The 17,424-nt window shown below is 42.7% G+C and overlaps 1 protein-coding gene across 2 annotated transcripts in view; it reads left to right on the forward strand.

Annotated features, from left to right (window-relative positions):
* Window positions 1-16,713, forward strand: part of LOC147685237 (cathelicidin-related peptide Pt_CRAMP2-like) — an 86,121-nt gene extending 69,408 nt beyond the window's left edge. The window contains exon 4 of one of the 2 annotated variants that reach the window (XM_086939604.1): window positions 15,977-16,713. In XM_086939604.1, coding sequence (XP_086795730.1) covers window positions 15,977-16,183 — 207 coding nt within the window. In that variant the 3' untranslated portion in view covers window positions 16,184-16,713. The remainder of the gene's footprint in view (window positions 1-15,976) is intronic. The other variant, XM_086939605.1, reaches the window with a different exon arrangement.
* Window positions 16,714-17,424: the final 711 nt, after the last annotated feature.

Genomic DNA, 17,424 nt, shown 5'->3' on the forward strand with positions numbered 1-17,424 from the left:
CTGATCTGCTTAAATAATTTCTTATCATGAGAAGCTCTATATGATTTATATATTTATATTATATTTATTATATTAATTATATTTATATATTATATTTATATATGATTATATATGATTTATTTATAATTTTAGCGCCATGATATCCTTTCAGGATGAATGTCAGCGCTTTATAAGTACTTTTACCATTACCATTACCACGATTTAGCAAGACCAGATTGCAAGAGAAAGGGGAAGGGGGTTGAGTTATTTGTTCGCTTTGACTATTGTCGGCTACGGTTCAGCAGAGGTGGCACTTACGGCAGCAACTACCAAAGTTCCAAGCTAAGGGAGCCTTGGCATTTCTATTGAATCCTTCAAAGTTAAAGATTGTTTATAAAGAGAAAACACAGTTTTTTCTGTCAGCGATTGCTGATAGGGGCTTTCTAGACACAATGTAGGTTAATGAGTTTGAGTGATCAATGCTTCTTTCAATTTACAAATATGTTTTTTGTAATTTTTCTGTGTTTTTCTTTCTCTTGGGTGGTGAGGATGTCGGTGGGGGGCAACCAGCCTTTCTCTCCATCACAACGGGGACTGTTCAGTCCCTTTATCTCATATGGGTGGGTTTTGGGGTGGGGTTGGGTGGGGTTCAGGGGAGGAAGGGTGGGTTGGGAGGGGGGTCAAGGAATGACAAAGAAAGAGTATTAAGTATATACTACAGCCAAGATTTTCTTGAGTTATTTATTTTCCTGATTTGATTGTTGTTTGATTGTAAAAGGATCACATTTTTTACAAGTAACTCATAGTGCTACTTATTCTAAGTAGAGCTTCTGCTACACAGCATGTAAAACTAAAGGATACATACAAATAAACAAATACACAAACACATTATTGGATAGATAAATACATACACAATTTAATAATTAAATAAATAGGATTATAATGTAGTTTGTATTCTGTTTTTTTAAACCCTTGGAGAGATTTTAGGTCAATCTCATTTGGACAGACAGCCTTTGTTTTATCTTCACCATTTCTGTACACTTGACTTCCACGCTACAATAATGGACTGCGAAATACAATTTACAATACCAAAGGTTATCAGCTTACTTTCCAAACTGGTTCATTTAACCATCTAAGTGTTTATGGATTTGGTAGTATCACAGCAAGATGCAAAGATTTGCATTACTCAAAGATACAATGTAAAGCACTCAGTGCTCAATAAGTCTACAAATTATATTATATTGAGCATTCACACCAAGTCATAAGTTAGACCTTAGGAAGCCCTGTAAGGATGTTTCACCCCGATGCACCCGACAATTAATGAAGGTAGATCTTTCTATGTAACATAAATTTAGCGAATAGGGCGGGAATGATGAACTAGGGCCATTCGTTTAAGACAAACAAAATATGACAACTGTTTTTCTCCCCTTTAGTGTCCACAATGTATTGAATGCAGTAGACTTTGGGAGACATTTACAAACATTTTGCGCTGTGTTAGCGTCACAAAAGTGATGCTAACCAGTGCAAAATGTTTTTTTGCTATTTACTTTCCAGTGCAAGAGTTGTTTTGCACTGGAAAGCACCCTCAAAGTAGCTCAAAGCAGTTTTAAGCGTGAAGCTCCGAGGGGTGTTACATGGGTGTTCCCATGCAATCATCCCTGCCTTTTGAAACAAAACTATATTTACTAAGATTTGTAGAAAGGAGGTGCTAACAGGAAAAATGCTTTAATTTTTCCGTGCTTTTCGGACTCTGCATTTGTGCTGCACTGTGCAGCACGCATACAAAGTGGGAAAAGCTTTCCTTCATGTCTAGGCATAGTGTTTTGTTACCCTTCCTTTTCAAAACCTACGCTAGACTGATGCACACACCCTAGCGCTATGGCGCTAAGGTGTGTGCATGGCGCAGAGCCGCTAAAATCAGTGCTGGTGCAAGGGAAAGGGGAGGAGAGAGCCATATCTCTCGAAGATATGGCACTCTCCTGCTCCCTCTATGTTGCGCAATGCAGAGCCGACTCGCGGGGGCTGCGCTGAGTTGCATGACTTTTTTATAAATCTCCCCAGAGGTGTTCCATTCTCCTGTCAGCAATGGTATCATGGTGCAGAAAGATAGGTGAGCTACAGTAAGCACTGCGCCTTTGTTGTCATCCACTTAGGGAATAGGATATAGGGAAAATAATGTTTTATGAGATTGGCATTCTGGTTATGAGCAAAGCCTGCAAATCTACAACTTCACTATAGGAGGGGCTGGTCCTTTATATCAATAAGAAAGGCTCTCACACCCAGAGTACTACAGAATAGCTCGGAATCAGTTCTGCCTGCACTAACGAAGCTGCGGCCTTTTGTTGGAGCATGCTAACCAGTGAGGGTAAGGAATTGCATCCTTTTAAAAAATATATGTTTGTGTGAACATGATAAATACGTCAAGGACAAATGAGTCTGTCAACAAAATAAGAACAAGTTCTCAGGAAAAATAGCTTTTCATGTGCATCTCAAATTCAGTTCAGAGCCTACCAGATAATAGACAGAACAGTAACAGTTGACCCATGCATAACAGTATTGGGGAGAACGATAAAAAGGACGCTGTACATTCTCAATAATGCTTCACATATGCAAAATGCAGCATGGAGAAAAAAGGATATGCATACTTCATTCGACCTCACATGACAGTTATTCTAGAATGGAAATAATTATTACTTTGTGGAATGAATTTCAGATTATCTGAGTAGATGGCTGTGAGATCAATGGGGCATATTATCAAGGACAGGCGATATATTATCGCCACTTTTATCTGCAGGAAACTGCCGATAAAGGGGCGATAATGGCCTTGATAATATGCTCTATGAATTCCAATCGAAGCCCATGTTAGATGTGCTCACATCTAACATGGGCTTCGATTGAAATTCATAGAGCATATTATCAAGGCCATTATCGCCGCTTTATCTGCAGTTTCCTGCAGATAAAAGCGGCGATAATGTATCGCCTGTTCTTGATAATATGCCCCTAAGTTCCTGTGTGGAATTATATAACTGATTGCAATTGCAAATGTATTTATAGTGTTTAATACCCCTGTTGAGACATTGAAGCCTTTTCAGAGAATAGCACGCTACTCCAGAACCCAAGTTGGAATACTGGTAGATTAATAGAGCGAAATGTAAGTTGTTATTGGGAGTGGTGGACGTGTTACCCTATTAGTTGGATAAATAGAATTAAGGATGGGTAGAGGAGGGGAGAGTTTAGAAAGGTTTTTTTGGGAGTTGGTAGTAGTAAAAGAAGGTTATGGTGAGTCAAAGAGCCTGTTAGGTGGATGACTAGAATAAAGGATGGATAGAAGAGGGAAGATTTTGTAAAGGGTTGTTTGGCAGATCATAGTAGTAAAAGAGGCCCATGATGAGTCAGAGATTGGAGGTAGGGGATATTTTGAAAGAGGAATAGGATATGTCATAGCATAGTAGTTTGTGATCTCTGCAGTGGAAGCAAAATATATAAATATGTAGATACATAATCACACATAAACGGTATACATACTTCAATCACATCATTAAAAGAATAAGTCAAACTGCTTTTAATTAACAAAACTCTACCTTGAATGCACTGACTCATTTATCTGGATATTGATTTGAATCAGTTCTCCAACCAGGGTTTGGGATCCCTGTCTTCGCCTTGGTTTGTAACTCACAGTCCTTCTCCCGATTTGCAACAGGTATTGTCAACATTTATGTTTCTTGGTTGTCTTGTTTTCTACTTACTGAACCATTTATAAAGCGCTCTGATACCCTTCTAGGGTCAAGTTTGGGCTATATAAAACTTCATAAATAAAAAAAATAAAAAAATAGAGATTTTAAGATGATATTGCATATGCAAAATAATCAGGAGATATAAAATTGTACTGGATACAGTCCCATATGTACATGCATCGATAAATCTACTACGAAGTCAGGCTTTCCGTGTTTGCCATAAAAAAAACAAGTATTTTATATTCGTTTTTTTCTATTTTTTTTAAATTTTTATTTTTTCTTTTGCTCTCTTTTTATCTCTCTGCTGTGGGAGAGATATGTAAATATATAACCAGAAAAAAACATATACACACATAGAGATTTTAATATGATATGCGTTTGATCAAACAATATTACAAACTAATTGCAAAATAATTAACTCACTAGACTCCGGCTGTCCAGTAAAAAGTACTATCGGTCTTTGTGATAATTTTTTTGCTCTATGTGCGTACTGTTCTTTGCTCTGCTTTAATGCTTTGTGACTCCCTACAAAGTGAAGTGGGTGGGCTTATGGGGAAAGGTTTCCCAGTGATATTGGTGCGGAGGTAGAAGGCTGTAGCTCTGTCTCTTAGCCAGTCAGCGTCTTAACACTATCTGCCCTTGATGTGCAGATGTGCTCAATTTTCAAACCTGTAAAGTGAAGTAGAAACAGAGAATCCAGGTATTTCCAAATGAAGGCTCTTTTGCATGAGTGCAAAAACGTGCATGGTGTCAGTGCATATAAAATCAAAATAGGTTGGCAAACAGACACTTTTAAATCCTGATGGGCGTGCTTATAAGGAGACATTGCCCAATGATACTGATGCTCAGTCTTTAGGCCATTGGGCACCAGTCATTTACACTAGTATGGATCCCACACTACATCTGTTAATTAACTCAGTTGCCTGGCCTATGTAAAGTGCAGTGCAAATTGAGTAGTCAGGTATTCCTAGATTGAGTTCTTTTATATGAGTGCAAAAACTTCCTAAGTGTCAATCTATGCAAAATCAAATTAGGTTTCAAATTAATGCACTTTTAAATCCAGGTGGGTGGATTTACAGGGAGGTGTTACCCAGTAATATTCCTGCTTGTGTTTAAGGCACAGTCTCTTGATTTTTGACAGCATCAGGATCTTTACACAACATCTCTTAATGAGCTCACTTGCTGAAAGTGTAAAATACGAAGAGAACAATTGATGTACAGAAAGCAGGACTATGTGATACATTCATCCCAGTAGTGAGATCTGGGGCTAAGTATTTCGTGTTTTGCTCCCCATTCCATTCCATTCCAGTTTGAAACCTGCCATATGCAAATTAGTCTTGACCTCGTGCCCAATGGGAAAGTGCAGCCTGAACTGCCAGCTCAGGTCCCCCCTGGACTGTAAACAAGCATCTTAGGACCGGTTTTAGGGTTTCACACCTCAAGAGCCAGGATAGCTTAACTCCAGTGGCATGGAGAGCACGGGATCCACTTCTGGGCATAATCTTCCCACTCCGGGTGACAAATGCAAAAAGAACAATTGATGGACGAAATGTAGAACAATGTCATACATTCCCCCCCAGTACAAAGACCTGGGACTAATTCCATTGTTTTTTTGCTCCCCATTCCATTCCAGTTTGAACCCAGCCATATGCAAATTAGTCTTGACCCTGAGGCCAGTGGTTACAGTTGAGCCCAACCTGCCAGGCCTGGTCCTCCCTTAGCTGGAACCAAGCATCCTAGGACCGGTTTCGGGGTTTCACCCCTCATAAGCCAGGATAGCTTGACTCCAGTGGCATGGAGAGCACGGGATCCACGTCTGGGCATACCCGTCCCACTCGGGGTGACAAATGTAAAAAGAACAATTAATGGACAGAATACATCACAAATTGAGAAGTCAGGTATTCTCAGCATTAAGTATTTTGTATGAGTGCAAACACTTCCAAAGTGACAACATGCATAAAATATTTACTTGGTATCATAAATATTGGTTTACACTTAACATTGATTTACTTCTCAGTGTTGGGTTAAAAGGCTTTCTTGTCACCACATAGAGTATACGTTTTTGTGGTTTTGGACAAGGGCACTGATTCTAATGCTGGCATTTCGCCTGTTTATACTGGCCTTTACACTCGGAGCAGAGAGGCAACCTATTTAAGCACAAAACATACACAGCAGCCCACCCCCCAATTCAAATATAGCTCTCCTAGATTAACACAGCTTATTCACACTATTCTACGCTGCACTGATAGGGCATGAAGATTATGCTCTACTTACTTCTGTCTCTTTAGGTTTTTGGGGCTCTGAAATTTGGATAAGGCGTATTGTATATTCATTTACTAAACTGTGAACAAGGTTGGTCTGCAACGCTTTGTTCCAGAGACCCTTTCCAATAACAATCCCATCTTGGCTGTAGGCCCTTTACTTGGAAAGCAGCTATCACAATAAATCAAGGCTCACTTCAAACTTACTTCTTGCAGCCCAAAAATGACTTTACTAGGCTATCATTTATGGCTCATTTTGTTACGTCCCCCACAGGCTTGCTCCCATGATCCATTAGGTTCTCTGCTCACGATTTCAGTGCTTATTTTCCAGTGTATTCTGTTGCTTTACTCGAGTTCTTTACCATTCATTTAATTTTCAGTGCGGGCCTTACACTGCACTGCTACTTTAAACCTGCAGGTTCAAGACTGAAGATCAAGATCCAAGGGCCTGATTATAATGCTGGGCGGTCGGACCATTGGCCACTATTGCGGTGGTCGGGAGACCACCCGATGAGCATGCAGTGGTCTGACCGCTGTATGTGGATTTGACCGACAGGCTGGTGGCCAAAAAGTCGGCAGTCCCAAAGCAACAGCTTGGCTCGGCCATTAAGATGGGCCGCAGCAGATGCCACTGCTGTGCACCACCTTCTCCACGTATGTGCACTGTGTGCCATGTTGTGCATGGCTCACGGAGTACAGAAGGAAGTGGGTGCACTATAAGTGCCCCCAGGGACTCTTTGCATTGGCCTACAATGGATGGCCGAAGGCCCTGTTTGGGGCCCCCAATCCTTTTCTGGCAACCTTTTCATGGCGATGTTCTTACCATGAAAAGTCTGTCAGAAAGGGATTTCATAATCCCTACGACATCCCTACGACAGTGCCTGCCTTGGCACCGCTGCCATTCTGGGACGCTGATCCAACTTCAGAACCTTCTGTATCTATGATCCTGGTACAGTCAGCAGTCCTGCATCCGACATCCAGTATCCTAATACAGTGGTCAGACAGAAGGGCTGTGGGGAGTCGGACCACCACCGTTGGGCTGTTGGCAGTCTGACCGCCGACATCATAATCAGGCCCAAAGTCTGATAATCCTAGTGAATGTTTATGTTCAACACACTGTAAAGAGAACTAAACATGCTAAATTGTTTAGACCTACAGACCATGTCTCATGACTGTAAATCTGCACTTCGGGTGTTTCCCAAACCACTGCACTGAACTTAGTTCAGCCTTTCTTCGTGCAGATAAAGGAATTCCCGCTAGATTCAGCATTTAACACATTTGAGCCTTGAATGTCTTCAGATCTAGCAAAAACCAAACTGGGTGGAATTCATCTGATGAACTGTGGATAGCATCAAGCTGCACAGATATTCCTTAACTTTTTCTTGAAAGTATTATTTTGTACTATATTTACACTTTGCCCTTTCTATCAGAGGCACTACATTACCACCATATCTGGATCAATACATTTTATGAGGCTACTTTGAAATATATATTTTTTAATGTTATATTAATTAAGAAAACTGTAATCAATGACTGAAAACTCATTTATTTTCTACTTATGTGAAGGTACTGTTTCAAGTGAAACATCTTTAATTATATTGATTACATATGTTACATTAAACCATCCCCAAAACATACAGAGTTCCATCATACATAAATCGATGAACCACCTTTGCTCCTAATTTCTAGCTGCATCTACCTCCCAATTTAACAAAGGACTCTACTATGGCTTATATAGTGATCTTACCATTTGGAAATCGGCGAAATGGTGTATGATTGGATGCAAGAGGCAAGTCCTCACTCATTTTGGTTGTTCTCTGTATCATGTGATGCTTTTAAAAACCCATGAAGAGAAATGCTTTTCACCCGAGAGCAAGGTGAAAAGTACACCAAAACGCATTAGGTGTTTGTTTTTCTATATCACTAGTTGTCCTGATGGCTGATTTTATGGGTTACATGGATTAAATCTATCTGAAGCACACTGTAGGAATGTGTGTCTTCTCTCAGCTCAAGGTATATATATTAAAAACACTTCCCATCCTAGTAAACTAAAAAAAACACCCACAAAAAATACTACAAATCCTGCTAGAAAAAATAATTGTACACAATAATTAACAAAAATATTATACTATTCTTATCTAAAAACACATAATACATTTAATGAATATAAAATTAATTTAAAATGTATATGATCTATACTTTAAGCAATTAACAATTATTTTTTTTAAATCCTATTAAACATGTATCAGTAAAATAATTTTGTAATTAATAACTAAAACAACAAATTAAGATTTATCAAATAAATACATTATTTATCGGAAATATCTATTAAAAAATGTACCATCCTATGCCCAGAGAACCCCAACAGTATGCCACCAAATAAATACATTTTAATAAAATCTGAAAAAAATGTTTTCAAATATATTAGCAAAGCATAAATATACACTATATTAAAAATAGTTGCACACAAGTAACATTAAAATAGTAAGTTATACCACAAAAGGTGATGAAAAAAAATATTAAAAAAATGAATTATATACAACTTTATCAAAATGTATATTAACCACTTTAAGAAGGATATTCATATCTGGGGTACTCTGGACCATTATATTCTTGACCTCCCAATATTTTTGACACTATAGGGCTAATCATGATGTCAGCGGGTCTGACACCGCGCTACGTCAGTGTTGGACCCACCAACATCTGCCCCTGCAGTGCATCCGCCGCATAACGATGCCGTGGGTGGAGACCGCCCATGGCACTTCCAACAGGCTCAAGGAGCCCATCGCTGTGTCAGTAATGCTCAAATCTCTTAATGACAGCAGCTTCGTCGTTGAGATTTTTATGTCAGTTTTCAACAGCCTTTCCATTTTGGCCTGACTGACATGGAAAGGCTGTTGAAAAATGTCTTAGGGGTCCCCTAACAGGGACCCCTTCCCACCTGGCCCTCGCCTAGGGGCCAGTTACCACAGTAGTATGTGGCAGATATTTATAAACACCCATATTGCTGTAGTAGTTTATGCTGTAGGCCTTTTCCACCCATGCTAGCGAGCCTTGCAACCAGTCCCAACAATACTTCATTGTGGTCGCATTATGAAATTGAGAAGTCATAGGGCTGATATCGAATTTTAAATTAAAACTTAGAGAACAAAATTTAAGCTATTGAGTTGCCTCATTTTGTTTGTCATTTTCTCATTGGGGTCAGTAAAAGAATGTATCTAAAATGGAAGTAGCTGTACCCTCAATACATCAAAGTACATACGCACATCAACTATTCCTCAAGGTCTAAGGTTTAGCAGTGTAAGTTAATTTACATTCTGCGTCTAAGTGTCCAATGCAATTATGATTTGAAAGTTGCAGGCACATCAGTATGGTTATATTTAGTTTTCTTTAAAAGAGAACAATCTTTGGCACTAATCTTTTGGACAACCAATTAAGGGGCATATTTTGAAGGGAAGTGGTGAAGTGGGGCATTAGCCTTCTTGGCTTAATGCCTCACTCTGCCACTTCAGAAACACAGGGCTGCACCATATGTACAAGATTATGGTGCAGCCCTGCGTTTCCCTCTGTGCTGGCACTAAACTTAGCACCCTAGTGCCATTGTAGGCACCCTTGCACCATTTTTGCAAGGGTGTCTGCTTTCAGGGGAAGATTGTTTATGTACAGGAAGGTCCCCCTTCCTGCACATAAAAAATCTCTAAATGCTGTTTTGTAATTTCTATGTGTGCTGCTTAATGCAGCACACATAGAAGTTGCAAAACATAATTTTTTAAAAAGGATTATTTATGCGCAGGAAGGGGGGCCTTCCTATACATAAACAATAATTGGCCTTTTGCTCCAGCAAAAACTAGGAGAAATTGAACATTTCTCCTCGTTGCACTAGGGTAAGACCAGGTTTTCCTTGGTCTTAAATTTGGTGCTGCTACAACTTACGCTGCCCTTGTAAATAGGAGGCAGCGTCAAAATCAATGGGTTTTGGTGGAACGCCCACAGAAACACCCATTGCCCTCCCATTTCACACTAAGCAAAGCTTGGAAGGGGGCCTTATTTACAAGTCAGCACTAAGCCAGGTTAAGTGGCTTAACGCTGCATTGTAAATAAGGCGAAGACCCTATCGGCACAGGAACGACATTTTCTACCAAAGCCCTGTGGCAGAGGGCAGAGGTTTAGCGTGCTGAGCGCTGTGTAGCCTTGTATTTTTAACTTTGTTCTGCTTGCCTCTCTGCTGCTGAGTGCTAGCAGCTTTAAAACTTCATTTCCCCCGCTGACTACTAGCGGTGAGTGGCACACCTTGTGTTTTAAATTTCCTCCCCCACCCCGCCCTCCTGACTCCTCCCCCTCGGCGTCATCGCCTATTTAGGCTCCGCCCACTTTTTGCCTCGCGATTTACCAAAGCCCTGTGGCAGAGGGCAGAGGTTTAGCGCGCTGAGCGCTGTGTAGCCTTGTATTTTTAACTTTGTTCTGCTTGCCTCTCTGCTGCTGAGTGCTAGCAGCTTTAAAACTTCATTTCCCCCGCTGACTACTAGCGGTGAGTGGCACACCTTGTGTTTTAAATTTCCTCCCCCACCCCGCCCTCCTGACTCCTCCCCCTCGGCGTCATCGCCTATTTAGACGGGCCCCATGCGTCAGCGCAGCGGACGAGCGCAGCGGGTGCGACGTAGGCGCGCTGGAGTTGCACCAGAGTCAAGCCCGTCTGCGCCCGTCCGCGCCAGGACGGGCCTAGGGCCTAGGGATGTGGATACTACCATCTCCTACTCATCCTCCGCCCTGACGCACCTTCGAGCTGCTGACTGCCCCCTATCGTTTGACACCTGGACGCGGATCACTACTTTAGGAATCACTGGTAATCTACCCCCCCACCTTGGCCCACTCACTCCTCCCACTTCCCTCATTATTCCTGAGTCGCAGATCCGCCTACTATATTTGAACACCCGTTCTTTAGTCAGGCACCAAACTGATATTTTCCATCTACTTACGACTGAAAGACCTGACGTTCTTCTACTTTCTGAGACCTGGCTTACGGACGACTCCCTCCCGGACATACTGGCAGCATTACCTCCTGACTACTGCCTGCTTAACACCAACCGCCATGGGGGTCGCCCTGGAGGAGGGGTCGCGGCGGTAATACGTAAGGATATTCAGGTTATCACCCCCACTTCCATGATTTTTCCCGATGTAGATAACCTTGTCTTCAGTCTTGGAACTGAGGTGGGCGCTGTTACCTTTATGGTACTTTACCGTCCCCCACAATCCATGCCCTCTTTCCCCGCACTGTTTATTGAGCAGCTTGCTAGCATTGCTACCTCTTCTCCTCGCATAGTTATTGCTGGGGACTTTAATTATTGGTTTCAGCACAGGGACGCTGGCCCCCACGCCCTCGAATTGTTTGAAGGTCTCTCGAGCCTGAACTTCAGCCAGTTAGTCACCTCCCCCACCCATAGTGGTGGCCATATACTTGATCATATCTGGGTCTATGGGGTGAAGCCCTCCCACCCGCTTATTACACCTTGCGTGTGGTCGGACCACCGCCTTATCGATACCACCATCTCGATGGCTGGTCAGGTCAGGATCCCTTCGCGGGAGGGTGGCATGGCTCGTAAGTGGAAGGCCGTCGACTCTTCCAAACTGCTAACTCATCTGTCTCACACACGTCCGCCTCCCCCCAATGACTCTGACATTAATGAGCTAGATGGGCAAGTCTCTAACTGGCTCATATCAGCCAGCGATATCTTTGCCCCACTAATCAAGTTCCCTCGCTCTCGTCATAACCATTCTCATAAATGGTTTACTCCACTCCTCAAAACTGTACAGTTAGAACTTCGTCAATTCGAACGCAGATGGAGAAGAGACTACTGCCCGTCAAGTAGAGATATCTATGTGGCAGCTCGTAATAGGTATAAATCTGCTATCTCTGCAGCCAAGAAAACCTATGTCTCCGAGCGTATCCTGTCAGCTCCCTGTAAGTCGAAGGAGATTTTTAGAGTTCTGGACGAGTTCACGTCTGACGCCAGAACGCTTTTGTCCCAGGCCCCTACCCAGGAATCTTGCAATGCACTTAGCACCTTTTTTTTACAGAAGATTGTTTTGATTAAGGGCACTATCCCGGTCACCTCATTGGATGCTGTTCCCATCACACCCCCTCATAATGCTTTCTCTATCACCCAGCTTCCCCCACTAGACGCTATATCTTTAGCCAACCTGGCGGCCCGGATCAAGTCTGGCTCCCCTGACGACCACTGTCCACCTTCCATACTTTGCGACATCTGCCATTCTCTACCCGACTGTATCCTTACTCTGCTCAATTCTTCTCTTCTTTCCGGGACGGTACCCAGCTCCTTCAAGGAGGCCGTTCTAGTGCCTCTGTTGAAGAAGCCTGGAGCCGACCCTGCCGTCCCGGCAAACTATCGTCCTATCTCTCTCTTACCTTTTTTCTCAAAAATCTTGGAGGCCCATGTCACTGCCTGTCTCTCGGGGTTCATCGAGAGTTCCATCTTTCTCGAGGCCAACCAGGCCGGCTTCCGCCCTGGTCATTCTACGGAGGCTGTGATCCTGGCTGTCCTAGATACCTTGAGAGACGGAGCTGACAAGGGTACCTCCCAGGCCCTGGTTTTACTAGATCTGTCGGCCGCTTTCGACACGGTGGACCATAACATCCTCCTCCACCGTGTCGAACAGGCCGGCATCCAGGGCCTGGCGCTGGCCTGGGTGAAATCTTTCCTTATGGGGAGATCCCAGTCCCTCTGCCTAGGTACATTTAGGGCCCCTAGGGAACATCTGTCTTGTGGGCTCCCTCAGGGCTCCTCTCTATCCCCTCTTCTTTTCAATCTCTATCTTCGCCCTCTTCTCTCTTCTCTGAGGCAGTGGGACGTCCGCGTCTTCAATTACGCGGACGACCTACAACTCATTTTCTCTCTAAACTCTCCTTCTTCTATTCCTACTTTTCAGGCAGTCATGTCCCATATCTTTCAGTGGATGTGTCAGAACCAGCTGAAATTGAACCCCGGTAAGACGGAGCTCCTCCTGCCGGGTAGGAGCGCCGTCCACTGGGGTCCATATTTCTGTCCGACAGAGCTTGGCTCTCCTCCCACCCCGGTAACCTCGGTGAAAAGCCTCGGGGTCACTATTGACGCTGGGCTCTCTCTGGGGCCGCAGGTGGGGACAGTGGTTTCCTCCTGCATGTTCCAACTGCGCAGGATCAGGAAGGTGGCCTACCTTCTTACTCCCGATGCCTTGCTTCAAGTCATCATGGCCCTTGTTCTCTCCCGCCTGGATTTTTCAAATTCCATCTATTACGGCTTGCCCAAATGCTCCATCAATAGGTTGCAAGTCATCCAAAACCAGGCGGCGAGACTGGCCCTCGGGATTCCGAAGTGGCAGTCCGCCAAACCCCTCCTTATCAAGCTACACTGGCTCCCGGTTAGCCTAAGGGCTGCCTTCAAGGTTGGCTGTCTTATTTTCAAATCTCTCTCTGGTTCCTGTCCCGCCTTTCTGAAATCCCTGATCTGCCCCTACTGTCCCTCACGTAACCTTAGATCACTTCACTTACATCTTCTGGTGGTCCCTCCCTTCAAACTCTGTAGATCTGGGGGTCGAAGATTTGCCTTTCTCGGCCCCAAACTTTGGAACTCTCTCCCCCTCTCAGTTAGGACTTCCGGTACTCTGATTCAATTTCGCAAATCATTAAAAACCTGGCTTTTCCCACAATCCCGCTAAAATCCCTCTGTTTCCTCAGCACCCTTTCAGCGCCATGATACCTCCGGTGACAGTGCGCTATACAAAATTCCCTTAACATAACATAACATTAAAAGTGATGTTCCTTAGGTAATTGAGGATTGTAAATATGCCCCTAAGTATGCGGTGCTTAGTGCGCAATGGAAAATGGAGTGAAAGTTACACAATTTACTAATAATTATAAAACATGTTTATCTGTTTGAATTTGTTTAATTGAAGAGCATATTAACTCTAAATTTGAGAGACCTATATATCTTTCCTTCAGAAGTTTACAAATTGTCTTTCCTTTTTTAACTCTACAAAACTTAGAAAAGAAGTGAAAATAGTCATAACCCAAGCTGCCGTACCACTGAACTATCCCATTCACAGAAAACAGACAGTGTCAGATTCACTAAGGTAAACTTACGTATACTTTTGTGTAAGTTTCCTTTATTTTCCTATTCACAAATGTATATTACAAGTAGCATCTTTTCTATTTCTGAATCTTTGTGAATAGGAAAAAAAATGCAAACTTACACAACAGTGTAAGTTTACCTTTGTGAATCGGGTCCACTGTGTCAGCAGACCCACCATCCACTTACAAACCAACCAACATTTGGTTCCTTTTGCAAGTTCAAACTCCTAAGCAGGGTTTGGTTTCAGAAAACAGAAAATCAGTGTCCCTGTTGTGCTGAGAGATTTCTTCCTACGCAAACAAATAATGGATGGAATGCTGAATAAATCATACATTCACCCTCAGTCAAGAGATCTGGGTTTAATCCATCTTTGCATATGGTTGGGTCCAAACTGGAATGGCATGGTGAACAAAAAACCGATGGATTTAGGCCCAGATCTCTGTACCGGAGTGAAGGTGTGACATTGTTCTGCATTCTGTCCATCAATTGTTCTATTTGCATATGTCTCCCTGAGTGGGACGGGTATGCCCAAGCGTGGATCCCATGCTCTCCATGCCACTGGAGTCAAGCTATCCTGGCTGATGAGGGCTGAAAGCCCGAAACTGGTCCTAGGATGCTTGTTTCCAGTCCAAGTAGGACCTGGCCTGGCAGTTCGGGCTGGACTGTTCCCATTGGGCGTAGGGTCAAGACAGATTTGCATATGGCTGGTTCCAAACTGGAATGGCATGGTGAGCAAAAAACGATAGATTTCGGCCCAGATCTCTGTACTGGGGTGAATGTATGACATTGTTCTGCATTCTGTCCGTCAATTGTTCTTTTTGCGTTTGTCACCCTGAGTGAGACGGGTATGCCCAGATGTGGGTCTCGTGCTCTCCATGCCACTGGAGTCAAGTTGTCCTGGCTGATGAGCTCTGAAAGCCCGAAACCGGTCCTAGGATGCTTGTTTCCAGTCCAGGGAGGGCCTGGCCTGGCAGTTCGGGCTGGACTGTTACCATTGGGCGCAGGGTCAATACTGATTTGCATATGGCTGGGTCCAAACTGGAATGACATGGTGAGCAAAAAAACGATGGATTTGGGCCCGGATATCTGTACTGGGGTGAATATATGATATGATTCTACATTCTATCCATCAAGTGTTCTTTTTGCGTTCGAGAGATTTCTTCCAGCACTTCAGTGACATTGACCATTTTTTCCTTGCCTAGCCCTGGAGAGTTAGAAACTTGCCCTAACGTAATTGAATGCACCTTATGATGGCATGACATGTAGTAAATGAGACCAAGAACAATTAATTAAGTCACACCTGAGATGTGAAATTATTTTTTAGATCATCAGCACTTTGTTTTTTGATGATGCGTATTCTAGAATTCAAGTGATGCTGCACAGAAGTAGACCTTTTGCAAAGGTTAATTGGCCACCTTTTAGTTGCTGATTGCTGTCGTCTGGTAATAATCTACTACTAATGAGGTGAATCGTTTGCCCAGACAGTATTGATGCGTATTTAAATGACAAAGTATTGAAATAACATTGTTACACAGTGTGCCGCATTACCTTGCATAATGTGCTATATTTGCTACATAATTTATTCAACCCTGATGATTAATTTGCTCTTCCGTCGACGCTTAATTTTGCTTATCCTGATTATAATCTATTTTACATAGTTTTTATTTCTGTCTGTTTTGCCACTGGTACCTTTGGGCTTTTGTTCTTTTCTCTTTCTTTTGGCCTTTTGTGCCTTCACTTTAGTGTCACCATGAAGGTTTTGGAACTGCTATCCTGCCACATTAACTGCCGAATCATGCCAGAGCATTGCACTGCTGTGCCAGGCGTCTCACCTTCATGCCTTAACTGACAGGTCATCTTGTTTTTGGTATTCCAGCGCGCTCGTGCTCGGAGGGCAGCATGGCGACGGTGTCACAGAGCTGGCTGCTACAGCCTCCTTGGGAGCGGCAAGCCAGTGGACAACGCGGGGAAGCTGACAATGTTGCCTGAACTGACCTCCAAGTTCCCTGTTTTTGAACAAGGCGAAGGGGAGACTAAAGAAATAATCCCCAGCGTGAATTTATCTTGGATTCCACATATTTGACTTATATTTTGGTAGACGATGTAGATAAATAAGCTGTCCTGTAATGTTATGTGTTGGAAGGATATGGGCATTCTTTGTGGACATCTGATTACAAATTAATTAAAAAAGGTTATCAGCACTGGTTAAAAAAAAAAAATGTGGAGGGACCATGGTTTTTAAGAACCTATCATCGGTGATGCCAAATGCCGGGGTTGCTAAATACCAAGGCTGCTGGGCATTATTTCAACCTCGTGCCTCTTTCTTCCACCATTGTACTCTTGCTGCCTCTTTACTTGCCGTTTGCAGTTTCTTTTTATCTGTGCGGTCTCTATTTTTCCCTGTTTTGCTATTTTCTCTCCTTCTTTCCTTATGTCTTTGTGTTCCTCGTTTACCCACTTTGTGCCTTGCTTTCTCTTTCTTTGGTCAAAATCGGATGACAAAATGAGTTGGGTACCAAAAAATAAGTGCTGGTGCCACCACAGACACAAATTAATCACTAGACATGTTTTCCAAAACATAAAATAAAAAAAAAATGTAATTGTTCTTTCTTGCACACCTCATTTTTATGGAGTTTAATAATCCCTTTAGGTACGAAGATATGATTTCTTTCTTGAGATTATGATAAAACTATGCCAGTTTTTAAGAAGCGAGGGTAGATGCAGTGAGAGAAGAGTGGCCCTGTAGTTTCCACTGCATTTTTTTTTAAATGTGAGGAGCACACTTAGGCAGAACACCTATTTGAGATGCAAATGAAACATATTTACATAATAGGCAGAGGCTTGTGAATATTATACAGAAACTACCAATTTTGCACACCAGAATGTAGAAGTCGTGCCCTATGTGAGTGAGGAGAGGGAGGGCAAGGAGGAATTATAGGATTATCCCAATGGTCTTCGTTTATTTTAAAAACAAAATAGCAAAATTATCAGCACTGTGCATGCATTGTGACACTAGTCCAGGGGTCTCCAATATGTCGAGCGCGAGCTACCAGTAGTTCTCAGGCGGAGTAGCACGTGCATGGTAATTATATGTGAAACGGTTTGACGATATGCAGCTGCCAAATTACTAAGGTAGCACTGGAAAACACAGTGGACCATTTTCTGTGGCGACTGAGAAGCCGAAAATGCAGGACCATGCAGCCCACACTTCTGAAAAGGTTTTTCTTTTCTTTTGCTACTTCTTTGTTTCTTCTTTTGCTGCTTTCTTTTTCTCGTTTTCTTCTGTACATCTTTCTGTTTTTTTTAATAATGTTGTAGTACTTT

Source organism: Lissotriton vulgaris, chromosome 10 (assembly GCF_964263255.1).
Source record: "Lissotriton vulgaris chromosome 10, aLisVul1.2, whole genome shotgun sequence".
Classification (NCBI taxonomy): Eukaryota; Metazoa; Chordata; class Amphibia; order Caudata; family Salamandridae; genus Lissotriton; species Lissotriton vulgaris.